Genomic DNA, 20,137 nt, shown 5'->3' with positions numbered 1-20,137 from the left:
ATGCTTTTGGGAAATGAGGCCCAGAGCTGCGCAGTGCGCTCACATCTGCAATTAAAAACTTGCGATTAGAAATTTGAACCCATTCATATGTGAGCGATAAGCTTTGTTTCTTTCTCGGAAAATCCACAAATGCAGCATATTGACAGCGTTGCAACATAAAAAATAAAATAAAAAACTTGTAAAATGCGTCTGATGTCTACTTTGCTATCACAAAATCTCAGACACATCTTCTGCGCTGTATCACATAGCTGAGCTCAAGAGATGCAGTCCATAATTTAATGAGCTGTACGCAAAACACAAGAGCAGGAGAAACTAAGAGGCAATCAAATAAAATACTAAATATTATTCTGTTTGCTCAAGTCATGCATGTGAATCCTTCATTTAGATGCTTGACTTGAGGACAACAAGCTTAAAGATGTTGAACTTTGACACAGTAACACAGAATTCAACATGTACCATGCCATGTGTTCCTCTAATAGACTACTCATATTAGTAGTTGACAGATAATGTATAATAATATAATAACATTATAATGAATATAATGTATAATGAATGTTAAACAAATATTTGTATTTGTAGTTGTATTTATTCTTGTAGTGATTACAACAAAACAGGAAATAGAAAAAGGCATATTCTTTGGTGTGTTGAAGTTTCAGAAATGGCTAGAATTTATCTGAACAAGAATATTAATAGTAATATAAGTATGACATTATTATTTCAAAACGAGGTATGGTATGGACATGGGATTGATTATTTTGCACTCTCTATATTTTAGTTCCTGTACCTGTAAAACACTAAACAATTAAATCAAGAATGTTTGAAGGTGAATTTAATTTGGTCAATGTCTCAGTCTCAGACAGCATGAAATGGCCACAGACCATTCACAGCAAGCATGATGTAAATTGCAGCATAAATTAAAGAGCTGTGAGAACATTAAGAGTACTGCTTTAAACAGACTGTTAAAGCGACCACTTTGACTACCACTTTGTTGTATGTCATGCCACATAAAATAATAAAAATAAGTAAAAAAATAAATAAATAAGAGAAAAACATCCGGGATGCCTCCAAAAGAAATTGCCTAGGGCCACTCAATGTCTAGAACCGGCCCTGAATCACTGATTGCTGTGTAGCTAGTCATAGGCATAATAAAGTAGGGTGACCACAGTTTATTAAATTAATATGTAAGATGCAACTATTCCATTAATATGATTTGCTGGAGCATATATTTTTTTATTTAACATTGTACCATGGTGAAAACCGAACCTTATTTATTTATTTATTTGTGTTTCCTGAACTACGTCAATATCTGTGTATTAATGTCGAGGATTTTTTTAAATCAGAAATGTAATTGACAGATGTATTTTATAAACATTCAAATAATCTTATCTAGGCTAACAGTATATTAATTTCTAGCAGATACATATCTGCCCATCTTCATTTGTAAAAGTCAAAGCTCAGGTTTCAGCTTTTCCAATGTTAGATTAAAAAAAAAAAAAGTGCTTGGGATAGGCTCCAGTACCTTCGTGAACTCACATAGGATAAGTGGGAATAAATTATTGTGTTTTTTAAAAAATAAAATAATAATAATAATAATAATAACAATAATAATAATAATAATAATAATAATATGTGTGTGTGTGTGTGTGTGTTGCAACTTTTATGATCATCTTAACGCCGCTCGTTATTTTACATAGAGAAAGCCTGTTTCCCAAAACAGCACTTAGATTGCTCGTTATAAAGTAGAACTTAAATGCTTCCTTACGGGAGCTGTCCGGTCCAGCGATGAAACCTTTGCCAGTATGTCCAGGAGTTTATCTTCTCAACATGACAATAATGCGGAAATACTGACAAGCATGGAAATTATATGTAACCTTGTCGAGACGCCAAAAGTTAATGACGATCACAGCATTTAAATAAATAAATAATAATGACTTTGGTAAGATGGGGTTTCAGATTGATGCTCAGATTTATAGAGATTAATGATATAAATGCATGTATGTGAATCATAATAAGGGTCTTTAATGTTGCCAAAAGTTTGTTTATTTTTGCTGGAAACTGAATGCACATTTTTCTATTTCATAAAATGCATCACACATTTATTTATTTTCCTAAATGAAGTTTTTGAATCAGCGAATGTAAACACTGGTGTAGTACTTTTTGTCAGTTAGTGCAAATTGTCCCTTCAGTTACCTGTGCATTTGTCTTCTGGATTTTGGACTTCTGAATAATGTAGTCACATTTTATGACTAAATATTAAGCCCAATATTTGGATATATTAACAGGCCAACCAGCTCCATTGATAAAGGTGTCGTTCATTTGTTAAGGCTAATAAATTAATTATAATGTAATGCGGGGCTCAATAGAAAATAAATTTAGTGCTAAAAAATGGTTACATTTGGGAATGGCAATTGTTGTTAAAATTACAAAAAAAAAAAAACACTTTTTTGTGCTTCAGTTCTTGAACACAGTTTTCCCTTGGCACACCCAAAGCCTTGTTTCTGGCTATGGCTTTCCAATGATCCATACATATCAATACAAGTTATTAAATGTTCCTTATTCTCTGATAAACTGTGAAAATGCAAGAAAGATACATTTAAGTTGCACTTATGACTTTAGAGCAGTTCAAAGCCCTCATTAATTTAAGAAGTTTTTAACTTTACTACTTTGATGCTTTTTGGGAAATGCGCCGAAGAGATTAAGTACTACTTAAGTGGTACTAACGTTCTACTTAGTGCCTCGGGAAACCCAGCCATGGACAAATAAGTGAAATGAGACAAAAAAGTTTCCAGTTCGGGACTGGTCACCCTACTACATTATACGTAATGCCTATCTACACAGCAATCAGTGCTTCAAACATCTGAGTTATGTAATAACCTGGACAATGTATCGGCAATCTTTTTATAAACATTTTTAAAAGTTGTGCTTCATTACAACGTAAATGCATCTGCTCCATGTGGTCCAATGGATCGTGCTGCACGCAGCTTCGCCACACCATTTGATAGAGATTTTGATAGCTGACAGCTAAATAAAACAGGCTGTGTGTCCAAGAAGTAGGATAAGAAATGTTGCGTGCAGATGCGAGGGACATCAATAGGCTATTTCTAATACAGACAACTAATATTTCTCTGGCACACGTAGGTGACAGAACCCATGCCTATGCAGAAGAATGTTGGCACGAAGCCCTGTCTATAGACCCTTCCCTGACTAGTATGGTTTGTGTCACAGGCATTCCTTAGTCTGGCTGCTTAATGAGAGAGAGATAATATTAATTTTAATTAATTTTCTTTATTTATCACACATTATACATTTTTGCACATATACAGTGAAATTCTTCTTTTTCACATATCCCAGCTAGGCTGGGGTCAGAGTGCAGGGTCAGCCATGATACAGTGCCCCTGGAGCAGATAGGGTTAAGGGCCTTGCTCAAGGGCCCAACAGTGGCATCTTGGTGGTGCTGGGGCTTGAACCCCTGACCTTGAACCCCTGACCTTCTGATCAGTAACCCAGAGCCTTAACCGCTGAGCCACCACTGCACCTGTATATATGTAGTTGCAATAAAAGTTGAGCAGCGGTGGATAATTATTCTGTTGCACAGCATTGAGGAACTGATGATGACGCGGGTTGACCAATCAGTGGAAAGATACATTTCATGCCCACCCACATGTGCAAATCAAATACCAGTGAACAATTTTGAAAAACAAACTATCAAAACATACATGGCTGTTCTGTCTACCTGTAGCTTTGGTCTTCAGCAGTCAACACCTGATTGCATTGCACCACCTTCTGTTGAGAACGAATAGCATCAGGTTGAGATTGTGCATCGGTACTATGCTCCTTTTCCTGCAGTTCCCAGATGTGGAAAGTTGAATTTCCAACTGAATTTGAACTACTGAATTTGAGAAAGCGAATTTTGTTAAGCAAAATAGAACGGGCTGAATTTAACCTGTCGAAAAATCTAGATGGTATTTTCAAATGAACTGAATATTTTGAAAATGAACTTTGGAAGGTGAATATTTATTGTTTAATTTTTAATAATTAAATTAGTTGTGAAATGTTTCCAAATGAAATATTCAATGCTTAAAAATAAATAAATTAAATTTCAGCCTCCCAAAATGCAAGCACTGTAAATGCAACACATTTAAATGCAAGCACTGATAATACAATTCTTTTTTTTTTCTTCGATTAGAGCAATTCAGCATGCTTTTATGCTTCAAAGACTTCAGTCATGAATCTACCTCCATACATAGGTTGCCATTTTTGCATGTTTATTAGGTGCTACTAGTTATGAATCAAAAAGGGAAATAGAAAATGCACACAGCAGTCACCCTTGGGTCTCAGGAGGATATAGAACAGTAACCCTAAAAAGTATTTGGGCATGTAAGCCACACAAACATGTATGAGTATCATTGCATTAGATAAATAAATCTCAAGCCAAGTGGCATGTATTGTCAAGAAAAAAAAAAAAATGTCAAGCAAACATTTCCCAAAAAGAAATTTGTTAGGTTTCAAATGGTTAAAAACAACAGTTCAAAATTAAGACAGAAATTACTGCTGTGTGAACTTAAGGGGAAATGACTTCATACACAAAAATGACCTTGTGACCAGTTAGTTTAAAGTAATTGAAAAAAATGGCCAAGAAAAGTTAGTTCTGTGAAATGGTTCATACACTTCAAAGTTAAAGCTTAAGTGGCCAAATACTTATTGAGAACACTGTATATATAATTAAAGATGACAAATTTGAGTATGACATGTTTCATATTCCTACAATTTATTGGTTGTAGCATAATACCCACTGGTTTATATCTATATCAATAAACGTAATCTAACTTGGCATAACTATTATGTGGACACACTGTTCTCGATTTATTTTCTCAGTGTGTAAATGTATTAGTCGTATTTTCCCGTCTACGTTCTCGGTAAAGACGCTGATGTAAACACAGAGAGGGTGCACAGCAGCTAAACCCGTCCGTGTAGCGCATGATCATCGAATGAAAATGTTCCGCTTCAGGGAAATGAACATTAGCATCACACATTTTCACTCTCTAGTTCAATCTGACATCATGCCCTTTAGGCCTGCATCTCTCTACAGTGCTGATAAAGCACTAAAACACCTCCATTATCTAGCTTAGCTTGTTGACGTGAGAGCCTGTTTGGGAAGCATGCCAGCAGTGTTGAGCGACATCGTTAAAGAGCCCATATTATGCTCATTTACAGGTTCATAATTTTATTTTGAGGGTCTACTAGAATAGGTTTACTTGCTTTAATGTTCAAAAAACACATTATTTTTCTCATACTGTACATTGCTGCAGCACCTCTTTTCACCCTCTGTCTGAAATGCTCTGTTTTAGCTCCTGTCTCTTTAAAGCCCTTTTTTCCAACAAGCCCAGTCTGCTCTGATTGGTCGGTTGGCCCAGTCTGTTGTGATTGGTCAACCGCTTAGAGCGTGTTTCGGAAATGTAACGTCCCTTACCATAACCGTGTTTCAGCTTAAAGTAGCCCTTAGGCGGACATTATGCAAATGTGTTACATAGTGGCATAGCTAAGTCACGGAAGTAATGGCTGCACTGCAAACCAGGCATTTCAGGCAGTTCAGGAGCAGTGTTTTCTGTGGGAGACAGTAACTCCCTTTGACATGGACTTTGTGCTTTGTAACTTTGCAGACCTTTTACATGCACAAACAGCTATATTACACACTAAAGGAAAGGTAAAATCCCAAAAAGCATAATAGGGCCTCTGCCACAGGCAGAATGTGTTTAAGCAGCTTGCACTGTCACAGTCTTGCACCTCTCCTGATGAGATCACATTGGGAGAGCCACAGCCAAATGACAAAATTTCAAACCTTTATATCTTGTTTACTGTAGGAGATTGAACAAATTAGAGTTGTCTGTGTAACCATTGAAAGCCATAGTACTGAGTGCATTCCAAACTTGAGCTATTCATGAAGAATATGTATTGGAACATGTATGCAGTATTTATAACGAATGGACTTTATTTTACTGCTGTGTAGCTTACAGTAATCTATCACAAATCATTGTGATAGATGTGTGGAAGTAATTTTAAAGTTCCCTGTTTGTTTTCAGTAGAAGCACATCACACATATTTCTTAGGAAGATAGCAATTTGCACTTTATGCCACTTCATACCACTTCCGCTGGCACGAAAATTGCACTTAGAATTAGCGCTCTCATGAAAATTGGATAAGACGTTGCGCACAGTCGTTGCATGTAGTGTTTCGCTTTGCACACTCATGAAAATAAAGCCCGAAGTGTGTAATGTCTGTGCTACTAGTGGCACCAAACTGAATTACAAGATAAAAATATTCAAACAACTTTTGCCAACAACAACCCTTAGACTCATCACGCCCTTTCACACATTCTGATTCTCTATGAACAAATAGGCCATATTAAATAAAAGATGTTAAACGTTTAATTTCATAATGGAAAAAAATACTTTAACATATACACACCAGCTGAACAGCTAGTCCAAGTAGCCATGCCCAAACTCACGCTATAAGTTGAGCTAGAAAGAGATGGGTGGGGCTGAATGGGCCGCTCAAACTATAAACATAAATGTTTTGAAAGTGCCTGGGGGGCTCAGAATTTATACTTTTGAGGAAGGTAAACCCATTAATGACTTACTTATAGTTGTCAATGAACAATAAACTGGGATAGTAGAATATATTTTGACATCAAAAAAGTTACAAACTTCACCTTTGGTGAGGAATCATTAATTGCCCTGCTTTCAACATGTTGGTCAATAGTAATTAAAGGAATAGTTCAACCAAAACTGAAAATGTCATCACCCTCATGTTGTTTCAAAACTATATAACTTTATTCCATGGAACACAAATGGAAATGTTAGGAGTTATGACAGCCTCACTCACCTTTTACTTGGAATAAAAATGCAATTAAAGTGAATGTTGACTGAGAATAAGGCCACATCCACACTAATCCATTGTCACTTAAAAACTCAATTTTAGTTCAACATGATCACACAGGAAATCGGAATGTTGCTTCTGAATGTTCCAGTACCCTGAATTCGACCACATTATGCCGAGTTACTGACAAGCACCATTTCGCACCAGACATTTTTACATTGTTTCTTGTGTGCTTACCTTCTCTAGGTTCTCGTCTTGCACTGAAACCAGGAAGTAATCACTTTGCATAATCAGTGATGATCATGATTTGTAGGTTCCATTTTCCCTCTAAAATGTCATTTTTCCTCCACTGACGGTTAGGTTTAGGGTTGGGGTTTGAGGGTTAAGTTAATAAAATATGAGGGTTAAGTTAATAAAATATTACAACTAAGGTTTTGGCGCCCCACTGCGGGCATTTCACCCAGAAACTGGAGCTCACACGTGCTTCAAATTTTGGTAAGCACAGACTCCGTTTAGTTCTATAAAAGTCAACCTATTGTTTCCGAATTCACTTTGAGATCAGTCTGCTTAGTTTGCTATTGCATTTTTTCTCCAAAGTATGCTGTAATTCTTATGTGGATGAGAGCCATAAACGTTGCGAAATGAATTCATTTTTAAAAGTATTAGTTTGGACGTGGCCTATGTAACATAAGCGGCTGCATAGGGCCCCATGACCACCAGGGGGCCCTCTACAACAGGTTTAGAACAGCCAAATAATTATTTGTACTAAGTATAAATAGCATTGTCCACACAGCCCTGCTATATTGACATGCCAATAGCTTGATGAAACCTGTCAAAACTACAAAGACTATTGTCTCTACAGCTTTTTAAGATAGCAGTGACGAGGCACCATTGCGCGACAAATCAGGTGCATTTCAAATGTATTTGCTTAGTTATAAATGCATTTGTTATAAAACTTAGTTATTGATGTTGGTTGTGATTGGTTAGGTGTACAGTACCTGTAGGTAGGGGGGCCCCATTTCAAAAATCTGCTTAGGCCCCCGGAATGCTATGGCCGGCCCTGTTGCCAAAAATCTCCTTTTGTATTCCACAGAAGAGAGTCATATGGATTTTGAACAACACAAGGGTGAGTAAATGGTGACATAATTTTTATTGTTGGATTAACTATTCCTATAAGTAACACAAACAGGTAGGCCTATAAACTGTGAGTTTTATATCTTTGTTTAGATCTGTGAGGAAATTAATTTCATAAATATAAACATACAAACAGTGATAACTAAAACAGAAAAAGGAGAGATTGTTTATTTTGAAATGTGACTTTTTTTCTTCATCTCCAAGACTGACACATTTTAAAATAATTGAGCTGAAAATATGTGAGCTATTCCTTGGAACCAACTGAAATTTGGAACTAACTTAACTTGATGAAGTCTTGTGAGCTAAAGGCTGCACTTCTCTCTGCTGGTGATTTTAAAGCAATGTGTCTTAAAATACAAAATCTTCTTACTTCCTTGTCCATCAGTTATTATATCAGTAATTTACAGGTTAAAAAGGTTAAAATTTATAGGTTAAAAAAAAGTAATTTATTTTTAGAAATCTTCTTTTGAGCAATTCATTCCTCATTTTCACACACACACACACACAAAATTGTGGACTAGATGTAACTTTTAACTATACGGTTAAACAGAGTATATTGTGCTTTGCAAGTAAGCTCAGCAATAATTATCTGCTGTGATGGTCTTGTTGTGGACTAGTTCTTTTTGATCACCAGTTTATTATTTAGCCTACACATTTGCATATAGATTATACTGAGCATATCCCTGGGCTTATACAAGGGTCTACTAGTGATCATTAACCCAAAACCACCTCTGAATTTTTAAATTACAGTATTTGAATGAGATGTCTGTATTGATTATTGTATCTGTACTGAAGACTGCAATGTTTGCCAGAGCAGGGTCCCTTCTCTGTTTGCCTTTGCAGTAGAATCAACTTCCTAAAATTATTTGAATACCACTGATTTAGAATAACTTACACATGTGGTTTCTGGTCCTTCAAAGATATGACTTTCACTTGGGCCTTGTTCTTGAGCTGACTCAACTTTTTAGACTTGGATGCCTTCCAACAGATAACCAAAATTGGAGTATACCTCCTGTTAAATGTCACTGATGGCTCAGCAGATATACAAGAACTTTGGAACACCATACAGATCAAGTCAAAGTATTTCCTTCTAATATTTGTGGTACTTTTAGACAGAAAATTCAGTGAAAAGTCAGTGAATCCACTTACACTACTATATAAATCTCTGCACAATATATATCAACATATGGTTACATTAATATAATCAAAATGCCATTAATTTGTTCCTCTATAATTTTGCAGATGTCTGTCAGCAAATCAGGAAATAAAAAAGAAAACAATATATATATATATATATATATATATATATATATATATATATATATACACTACCGGTCAAAAGTTTTGAAACACTCATTCTTTATTATATATATATTTTTTTCTTCACATTTTAGAATAAAATTAAAGTCATCAAAACTATGGAATAACATAAATTATGTTGTGACTAAACAAAATCCAAAATAAATCAAAACTGTGATATATTTGAGCATCTTCAAAGTAGTCACCCTTTGCCTAGAATTTGCAGACATGTACTCTTGACATTTTCTCAACCAACTTCTTGAGGTATCACCCTGGGATGCTTTTTAAACAGTATTGAAGGAGTTCCCATCTATGTTGGGCACTTATTGGCTGCTTTTCTTTATTATTTGGTCCAAGTCATCAATTTCACCAAACTTTTTTTTTTTTATTAAATTTTTGTTTTATAATGAAATAAATTAATATGTTGACACAATTATATTTTTGTCTACAAAACTAATTTCAAACATTTAAAAATACACCTTCAGATCAAAAGATTTTTAAGATCATGAGAAACATTTCAGTCAAGTGTTTCAAAACTTTTGACCGGTAGTGTATATATATTATATATATATATATATATATATATATATATATATAAATGCTAAATTTAAAGAACTGTGAAAATGTATGGAGGGAAGGGGTTATCCTTTGCTTATGCCTAGCAAAATAGAAGCTGGATAATCTTTAATCTAGTCTTGTGTCACAATCCTGATACAAAGGGTGGCAAATGTTTTAATAGTAACCTACGAAAAAATAGTAATTTTTTTGTTAGGCTTAATAGGAACTTCCGGGTACACTTTACAATAAAGATCCATTTGTTAACATAGTTAACATAGTTAACAATATTATTTATCATGAATTAACAATGAACAATACTTTACAGCATTTATTAATCTTGGTTAATGTTAATTTCAATATATAGTAATATTTTTAAATCAAAAGTATATGTTAACATTAGTTATCGCACTATGAAATAACATGAACTAACATTGAACAATTGTATTTTAATGAACTAATATGAGAAAATGCTGTAAAAAAAATATTGTTCATTGTTAGTTCATGATACCTAATACATTAAGTAATGTTAACAAATAGAACCTTATTGTAAAGTGTAAATTATGTAAACGTATTGTTCATTGTTAGTTCATGTTAACTAATGTAGTAGTTAAGTAATGTTAAAAAATACAACCTAATTGTAAAGTGTTACCGAATTTCCATCCCTAAAGAAAACAGCAGAAATCAAGAGGTTAATTCTGTGCAGAACACTGTTTGTCTTTTCTAGGTGATATATATAGGGACAGAGGTAGTTTGGACCTGTCACACACACATGCCACTGTCTAGTGAACGTTTGCTGGCCTGCTGTCACTAAAAAAAAGGTACAGCCAAAATCAAAAAATTCTCTTTTGAAACTTCTGCTAATCTACAAATAGCTTACAATCAAATCTGTCATAGTCAATTATCTTATAAATGAATTATATTTAGGAAGAATTTATGCTCTTTAATGGGATTAAGAAGAATGACTAATACTAGCGTGATATGGTATAGATATTACAGCTGAAATAATAATAATAAAAACTTACAGATATCTAAAATAAAGTAGGTAAGTGACATGTTACAGTGCAATGTGTAATGTCGACATTTTCGATGTTGTCTTTTAGTTGGGATGAGCCCCCTAGTACTGCTCTTGTTGTACACACTGGGAACATCAGTGGTGCTGGCAGAACCCTACAAAGAGGAATCCAGAACCTCAGAGGAGCCAAAGCCCTCAGAGGAACCTGGTCCAAAGACTGAGCCATGCCCAAAGGGGTGCACCTGTATCCAAGATGACTACACCTTAGAGCTCAATGTCTACTGCAGCACACGCAACTTCACCCAGGTTCCCTCCGACATACCCTTGTCTACACGCTCCCTATGGCTTGATGGAAACCTATTTACAAATTTACCAGCAGCTACTTTCGAAAATCTGTCCAATGTGGAGTTTTTGAACCTACAGAGCGGCCTGCTGGTTACCCTTGATGCCCATGTATTTAAAGGACTGCATGTCCTTGCTCACCTGCACCTTGAGAGAAACAATATTCGCTCATTGCCTGGCATAGTCTTTCAGGGAACATCCAATCTTGCATCCCTCAGTCTCAACAATAATCAGCTGTCTCGAATAGATGACAGGTTATTCGCTGGGCTCTCCCACATGTGGTTGTTGAATTTAGGATGGAACTCGTTGTCCGTCCTGCCTGAGACAGGATTCCATGACCTGCATGGATTACGTGAGTTAGTACTTGCTGGAAATCGACTGGCTTATCTACAACCCCTGCTATTTCAGGGTCTGACCGAGCTCAAGGAATTGGACCTAACTGGAAACTATCTGAAGGTCATAAAGGCAAATGTGTTTCTGAAACTACCAAAGCTGCAGAAGCTTTATCTGGCCCAAAACCAGATAGTGACAGTGGCACCGAGGGCATTTTTAGGCATGAAATCATTGAGATGGTTGGATCTCAGCAGAAATCGTCTATCTGTACTTCACGATGAAACTTTCCTTGGCCTACATAGCCTACATGTGCTCCGCCTGTCAAATAACTCAATTGGTAACCTAAAACCCGGGACTTTCCGTGATCTGCAGTACCTTGAGGAACTCTGCCTATGTCACAATCAGATACGAGCCTTGGGACTGAGAGTCTTCGAAGGGCTGGGTCATTTAGAGGTGCTAAACATGGAGCACAACCGATTACAAGAGGCACGCATGGGCACATTTATGGGCCTTAATTACCTTGCTGTGATAAAACTTACTGGAAGCTGTTTCCAGAGCCTCCCAGATCAAGTTTTTAAGGGTCTGTCAAAGCTCCACAGTATTCACCTTGACAGAAGCTGTTTGACGAAAGTTTCAAGCCAAAGTTTCAATGGTCTAACAGGCCTTCGCCGCCTTTTCCTACAACACAACAACATATCTGTGGTGGAGCGTCAAAGTTTTGTGGAACTACAAGTGCTACAACAGCTTGATTTGAGATTCAACCAGTTAACATCCATCACCTCCAACACATTTTATGGTCTGAAAAACCTTGATTACCTGCTGCTGTCAGGAAACTTACTTGGCCATCTTCCATCTGAGGCCTTGATGCCTCTGCAACACCTGTCTTGGCTGGATCTCTCAGGAAACAAACTGGAGTACATACTTAATGCAACAATATACATGCTGCCACGTTTGCGTTACTTGAACCTAAAAGACAATGCACTGATCAACCTCCCAGCTTCTATACCTGATAGCTTGGAGCAACTTTGGGTCTCGGGTAACAAGTGGAAATGTGACTGTAGTGCTAAACCTTTCAGAGATTTCAGTCTTCAGAAGCCACATGTCATTCCACTGCAGGTTGAAATGCTTGGCGAGGGTGAGGAGCCTCATACACTTGTCACAATATACAATAACATCACATGTGCCAGCCCATCCAGTGTTTCTGGACTTGACCTGCGGAACATCGGAAGTGAACATTTTCAGGGCTGTTAAGTCTAAAGATCTTTATTCTAATCTAAATACACACTACAATTGACTGTTTCTATATAATCATTATAGTCCTAACCCATATCTCAGAGCTTCAATTCATGACTTTTATTTATCTCCAGCAAAACTTTCTTTGGCAAACAGACTTTAAAGGAATAGTTCACCCAAAAATAAAAATTCTATAATCATGTAATCATCCACATGCTATCCCAGATGTCTATGACTTTCTATCTTCTGCAGAACACAAATGAAGATTGTCAGAAGAATATCTCAGCTCTGTAGGCCCACACAATGCAAGTGAATGGTGACCAGGCCTTTGAAGCTCCAAAAAGGAAATAAAGTCAGCAAAATCCATACAACTCCAGTTGTTTAATCAATGACTTCTGAAGTGATCCAGTTGGTTTTGGGTGAGAACAGAACAAAAATATAACTCCTTTTTCACTGTACATCTTGCCATTGCAGTCTCTAGGCACGATCATGAATTTAAGCTTGATTACACTTCCTAGTGCATGACCTATGTGCAGAGTGCTAGATGGTGCTATAGGAAGTGTAATCGAGTTTGAAATCATGATCGCCAAGGAGACTGCTGTCAAGAAGTAGAGGTAAAAAGGAGTTATATTTTGGTCTTTTTGACCCAAAACAAATGGATCGCTTCAGAAGACATGGATTCAAAAATAATCTTAGCTTCAAAATTCTGATCACCATTCACTCGCATTGAAAGGACCTACAGAGCTAAGATATTCTTCTAAAAATCTTAGTTTGTGTTCATCAGAAGAAAGAAAGTCATACACATCTGGGATGGCATTAGGGTGAGTAAATGATGAGAGAATTTTCATTTTTAGGTGAACTATCCCTTTAATAAGACAGGCTGTCTTTTCTGAATTTAAGTCATGTTAAAGTAACAAATGACAATTGAGTTGATATTGTATATTCAGACATTAACATTTTGTGGACAAAAATCTGTAACATTCTGCATAACATGTCTTTTTATATTCCACAGAAGAAATAAAATTAAATGTATTTGAAATTACATGAGAGTGAGTAAGTGATGACAGAATTTTCATATTTGGGAAACCCTCTACGGGCATGTTGGAGAAAGAATCGGCATTGGCTAGTAAATTTTAATTTTACTCGCCAGACTTTTGACAACATGTAAGCATAATGAAACTGGAAAGGGGGCATCTTCATATATATAGGTTATATCATTTTAATCACGTTTAAGCATTTTAAAAATATACAACTTTCACATTCTATCAATTTATATGATTTCAGGAATTTGCATTTACAATAATGAAAAAGCTGTTTGAAATTTCATACATATTTGTTAAAACAAAATATAAGGTTTGAACCTAATAATGAAAATAGAATTCCACATATAACATTAAAGTGCTACTTCATCAAAAGTACTACATAAAAAAATTAAAAATAAAAAAAATAAAAAAAACCATTAGGTTTATGGGCAGGGCTTTGTACAGGTTTTTACCAAATTCCTGCATATATGCTGCAAGAGCCAATTTGTTAAATTATTTAATATTTGCAGAGTTTGTTGAAGTTAAAATATTTCATTATATTTGATCGCCCCTTTAAATATTTATATATTTACACATTTACTACACTTACTAAATGAATACATTATGTTACATGTTTGTTTATATGCGTAATTTGAACGATTTACAAGTATTTAGATTGAGTTTACATTAATGTAACAAGCGCTAAAACGGTACGTCTCTTTAAGAGTTTCGGCAGTTCTGTGATCTCATATGTGGACAGCAGGACTAAGTTGTGAAATTTTAAGAAATACCAAGCTATAGAAAGTCAAGATTTTTTCATCAAATAGTTTATTATGTGTCCAGGAGTGTTGGTTAATCATGTTTTTGAGACGTTATAGACATTACAGCTGATTTTGTAGAAAGATGAATAGATAATTCTGATTAAAGGTAATGGCCAGCAATATCAAATCACTGCCAATCATGTTAAATGAATCTACAGTTGAAGTTCAGTTTACATACACCCATGCCAAATACATTTAAACTCAGTTTTTCACAATTACTGACATTTAATCATAGAAAACATTCCCTGTCTTAGGTCAGTTAGGATCATTACTTTAAGAATGTGAAATGTGAGAATAATAGTAGAGAGAATTATTTATTTCAGCTTTTATTTCTTTCATCACATTCCTAGTAGGTCAGAAGTTTAAATACACTTTGTTAGTATTTGGTAGCATTGCCTTTAAATTGTTTAACTTGGGTCAAACGCTTTGGGTAGTCTTCCACAAGCTTCTCACAATATGTTGCTGGAATTTTGGCCCATTCCTCCAGACAGAACTGGTGTAACTGAATCAGGTTTGTACAGTAGCGGATCCTGGCATAGGCGATATAGGCAGGCGCCTGGGCAGGAAAACTCTCTGGGGCGGCATGACATTTTACCTGATCGATCGCCCCTGCACAGAGCTTGCAAGATCGCGATGGGGGAAAGGTGACCCGAGTTGTTCCTGACAGGCTACTCATCCTAAAAGGCTCTAAATGGTTAGGATTATAGATTTTCATAATGCATTCTTACACTCAGAGGCAAAACCATATATTCAAGGTATGCAATGCACAGGGGCGCCATGTAAAGGTGGTGCAATCGGCCTCCTCGACCCCTCCAACATTCCCCCGCTCAGCGCTTATAATGGATGACACTCCCCTCGCACCCCCCTCCCCTATATATATATATATATATATATATATATATAGTTACTTCATTGCTATATTCACTCTCTAGTTATACCCAAAAATGTAAATTCTCTCATAATTTACTCACCCTCATGCCATTCCAGAAACATGGCTTTCTTTCTTTTGCAGAATGCAAATGAAGATTTTTAGAAGAATATTTCAGCTCTGTAGGTCCATACAATGCAAGTGAATGTTGGCCAGAAACTTTAAGCTCCAAAAAGCATATAAAGGCAGCATGAAGGTATCCATAAGACTTCAGTGGTTAAATCTATGTCTTTAGAAGTGATTTGATAGGTGTGGGTGAGAAATAGATCGATAATCCCTTTTTACTCAAAATCTCTCCACTTACACTTTCAAATCTGAAAGTGAAACTAAACAGGCATCACGTGACTTTAAGATGTAAAGATATAGTCTTTAGAGATATAGAGTAAAACAATTACTTAAATATTTATCTGTTTCTCATCTGTTTCTATTATGTCATTTCTGAAGACCACTGGAGTCTTATGGACTACTTTTATGCTGCCTTTATGTGATTTTTGTAGCTTCAACGTTCTAACCAACATTTACTTGCATTGTATGGACCTAAAGCTAAGATATTCTTCTAAAAATGTTTTCATTTGTGTTCAGCAGAAGAAAGAATGTCATACACATCTGGGATGTCATGAGGGTGATTAAATGATGATATAATTTTAATTTTTTGGTGAACTAACCCTTTTATATATTTTGTGTTAAAGCACAGTTCTGTTAAAAAATGGTGTTCTACAGCTTGTAAACCTCACCCTTTTTCCTCCAAACATAATGATGGTCATTATGGCCAGAAAGTTATATTTTTGTTTCATCAGGCCAGAGGACATTTCTCCATGAAGTAAGATCTTTGTCCCCATGTGTACTTGCAAACTGTAGTCTGGCTTTTTTATGGTGGTTTTGGAGCAGTGGTTTCTTCCTTGCTGAGCAGCCTTTCAGGTTATGTTGATATAGGACTCATTCCCTATCTGTCACTCACTCGACGTTGTGTCGATGTAGTGACACTAGGGGTCACTCTTGGGAGCCCGAGACACCTCTGGTCTTTGATAAAAGGCCAATGAAAATTGGCAAGTGGTATTTGCATACCACTACCCCGGACATACGGGTATAAAAGGAGCTGGTATGCAACCACTCATTCAGATTTGTCGAACGGTCATGCTCACTGAGCTGAATTCCCATGACTGTTCATTCACCTCTGCTGGATCTGACGGCGCATTTCAGTGGCTTCTCCCCCCTCTGCACTGGTGCACTGCAGAGAATGCCCCTGGGCGCTTCAGCAGAAATAAAAGAGTATTAAAAAAAGAGATAATTAAAGACGCGTCTTTTTGCACTCGTTATCTCTTGCCTTCTGACGGTCACGATCACTGTCTTTCATGTCTGGGCACTGAGCACGCGGAGACAGCATTCGTGGATGGGTCATGTACTCGTTGCGAGAACATGTCCATGGCAAATATGCGGTTGCGGCTTACCTTCGTAAGAAAGCAAGCCACCCTAGAGGCTCCCCGCCTCGGTCCTTCTACCCATGGATATGAGGCCAGTGCGGCAAGTACTGGGGGTGATATGGGGACCCCAATGGGACCACCTCCGCTGGATATCCCCCCATGGGACAACGAAACCCGCTGCTCTGGAGCTGGTAAGCAGACCACTCCATCCCCTGGTCGAGGGCCGGGAGGAGAATATTTTGTTACCTTTGCATTTAATTGCACTGCATGCCCAAGTGGCTACAGTACTCGAGAGTTCAGCAAGAGCGGTTTCCTTGTTCCCTGGGTCACATGCCCGGTGTGCACGGCCGTCATCATGACCACCGTCCACCACTCCATTTTGGCAGATTTGGCACTCCAGCGGCGGTCTCCCCACCCCTTAGCACCCAGCTGTGGCACAAATGATGAAAATTATTATAAAATTATAATTATAATTATAAATCTGCCTGCGATGTGACAGTCTCCAAGGGTCACGAGGACAGGCCTCTTCCTCCCCCGTCCCGGGCTGTTCCGGGGGTGGTCATAAGGAGTCAGGTAAGTACTTTGATGTCCCTGAACTCAGCAAGGCCATGACACAGTGTGGCACCTCAGGCTCCGCCCCGCCGCAAGGCCCCACCCGCTGGCACGTCTGATGTCCCTCCAGCCAAGATGAAGAAGGGGTTTTACAGCCACTACTTCATTGTACCGAAAAAAGGCAGTTGGTTGCGGCCAATCTTGGACCTGCGAGTATTGAACCGGGCTTGACACAGACTCCCGTCCTAGATGCTGACGCAAAGACTCTAGCAAGCATCCGGCATCAAGATTGGTTCGCGGCGGTAGACCTGAAGGACGCGTACTTCCACGTCTCGATTCTACCTCGACACAGACCCTTCCTGCGGTTTGCATTCGAGGGTCGGGTGTATCAGTACAAGGTCCTCCTTTTCGGTCTGTCCTTGTTCCCTCGTGTCTTCACGAAGGTCGCAGAGGCAGCCCTTGCCCCACTAAGGGAAGTGGGCATTCGCATCCTCAACTATCCCAATGGCTGGCTAATCCTAGCTCACTCTCGGGATGTGTTGTGTGCACACAGGGACCTGGTGCTCTCGCACCTCAGCCGACTAGGGCTTCGGGTCAGCTGGGAAAAGAGCAAGCTCCTCCCGGTTCAAAGCATCTCTTTTCTCGGTTTGGAGTTGGACTCAGTCTCGTTGATGGCGCCCCTCATGAACAAGCACTGCACAGTTGGTGCTGACCCATTTGAAGGCATTCAAACAGAAAACAGCGGTTCCACTGAAATTTTTTCAGAGGCTCCTGGGGCATATGGCATCCTCAGCGGTGGCCACTCCGCTCGGGTTGATGCATATGAGACCGCTTCAGCACTGGCTTCAGACTCGGGTCCCGAGATGGGCATGGTGCCGTGGGACACATCACGTGGCCATAACACCGATCTGTCATCGTCCCTTCAGCCCTTGGACCGACCTCACATTTCTACGGGCAGGCGTTCCCCTAGAGCAGGTCTCCAGGCGCATCGTGGTCACGACAGACGCCTCCAAAACGGGCTGGGCCACTGTTTGCAATGGGCATGCTGTCATCAGCTTATGGATGGGCCTGCGGCTGCATTGGCACATCAACGGTTAACATGTGGCAGTTCCCTGTATGTAACTCCATACGACGTATATCTTCCGCTAATTCGTTTCCCTGTTGGCAAACTGCGTCTTCCTTGGGCAGAGGCCCCTCTGCCCCAGTCTCCATGCTTGTAGTAACTCCTCCCCCGTAAGCTAGGATCTACCATGGGACCTACCATACTTCCGACATAGCTCGGCAAGACCATGTGACGTATGCTCACTTAAATACCCCCCTTTCTCTGGGCGAGGTGTGGTCTCCGTGGTGTCCTCCCCTTGGGAGGGACACCCCCCTGACTAGACCTGGTCAGCCCAGTCGGATAATCCCGTTTTTTAGGGAGTGGAAAAAAAAGGGGATAAGAGGCCACGACTGGGCTAGCCCATCTCTATCTTTTGGGTAGTCGACTTGTCCCAAAGGGCCGTTCAACACTCATAACAGTGTTGGGGGAGGTTACGTGTTGGCCTGGTGTGCTGGCTATGAGGCACACAGTGGTCTGCCCGTCACACAACGCCAGTTCACGTAACACAGTTCAGCCAGTTACGGCATTTTGTATAGGGATCCCTAGTGTCACTACATCGACACAACGTCGAGTGAGTGACAGATAGGGAACGTCCTGGTTACTTGCGTAACCTCCATTCCCTGAAGGAGGGAACGAGATGTTGTGTCCCTCCTGCCACAACACTGCACTACCCGCTGAAATGGCCGGGACCATGTCTCGGCTCCTCAGCATAAAACCTGAATGAGTGGTTGCATACCAGCTCCTGTTATACCCATATGTCCGGGGGAGTGGTATGCAAATACCACTCGCCAATTTTCATTGGCCTTTTATCAAAGACCAGAGGTGTCTCGGGCTCCCAAGAGTGACCCCTAGTGTCACTACATCGACACAACGTCTCGTTCCCTCCATCAGGTAACGGAGGTTATGCAAGTAACCAGGACGTTTTACTGTGGATATAGAAACTTGTCTACCTGTTTCTTCCAGCATCTTCACAAGGTCCTTTGCTGTTGTTCTGGGATTGATTTGCACTTTTCACACCAAACTACGTTCATCTTTTGGAGACAGAATGCGTCTCTTTCCTGAACGGTATGATGGCTGCATGGTCCCATGGTGTTTATACTTACGTTCTATTGTTTGTACAGATGAATATGGTACCTTCAGGCATTTGTAAATTACTCCCAAGGATGAACCAGACTTGTGGAGGTCCACTATTATTTTCTGAGGCCTTGGCTGATTTCTTTTGATTTTCCCATGATGTCAAGCAAAGAGGCACTGAGTTTGAAGGTAGACCTTAAAATACATCCACAGGTACACCTCAAATTCAGTACACCTCATATCAGAAGCTATTTTGCTAATTGTCTAAAGGCTTGACCTCATTTTCTGGAATTTTGCAAGCTGCTTAAAGGCACAGTTAACTTAGTGTATGTACATTTCTGACCCACTGGAATTGTGATATAGTCAATTTAAAGTGAAACAATCTGTCTGTAAACAATTGTTGGAAAAATTACTTGTGTCATGCACAAAG

At 38.6% G+C, this 20,137-nt stretch overlaps 1 protein-coding gene across 1 annotated transcript; it reads left to right on the top strand.

Moving 5' to 3' along the window:
* The first annotated feature begins 10,591 nt into the window (after positions 1-10,591).
* Positions 10,592-13,829, top strand: LOC127452098 (insulin-like growth factor-binding protein complex acid labile subunit). The gene is made up of 2 exons (XM_051717297.1): positions 10,592-10,685; positions 10,968-13,829. Exon 2 carries the CDS (start codon positions 10,973-10,975, stop codon positions 12,803-12,805), a length of 1,833 nt encoding a protein of 610 aa, XP_051573257.1. The 5' UTR covers positions 10,592-10,685; positions 10,968-10,972; the 3' UTR covers positions 12,806-13,829.
* The last annotated feature ends 6,308 nt before the right edge of the window (positions 13,830-20,137 follow it).

Source organism: Myxocyprinus asiaticus, chromosome 14, assembly GCF_019703515.2.
Source record: "Myxocyprinus asiaticus isolate MX2 ecotype Aquarium Trade chromosome 14, UBuf_Myxa_2, whole genome shotgun sequence".
Lineage (NCBI taxonomy): Eukaryota > Metazoa > Chordata > Actinopteri > Cypriniformes > Catostomidae > Myxocyprinus > Myxocyprinus asiaticus.
Note: the sequence above shows the minus strand (reverse complement) of the source record. Positions and strands in the feature narration are given on the sequence as shown.

Excerpts from the sequence above, each read along its gene's own strand:
- LOC127452098 (XM_051717297.1), top strand. The coding sequence starts at position 10,973 with ATGAGCCCCCTAGTACTGCTCTTGTTGTACACACTGGGAACATCAGTG.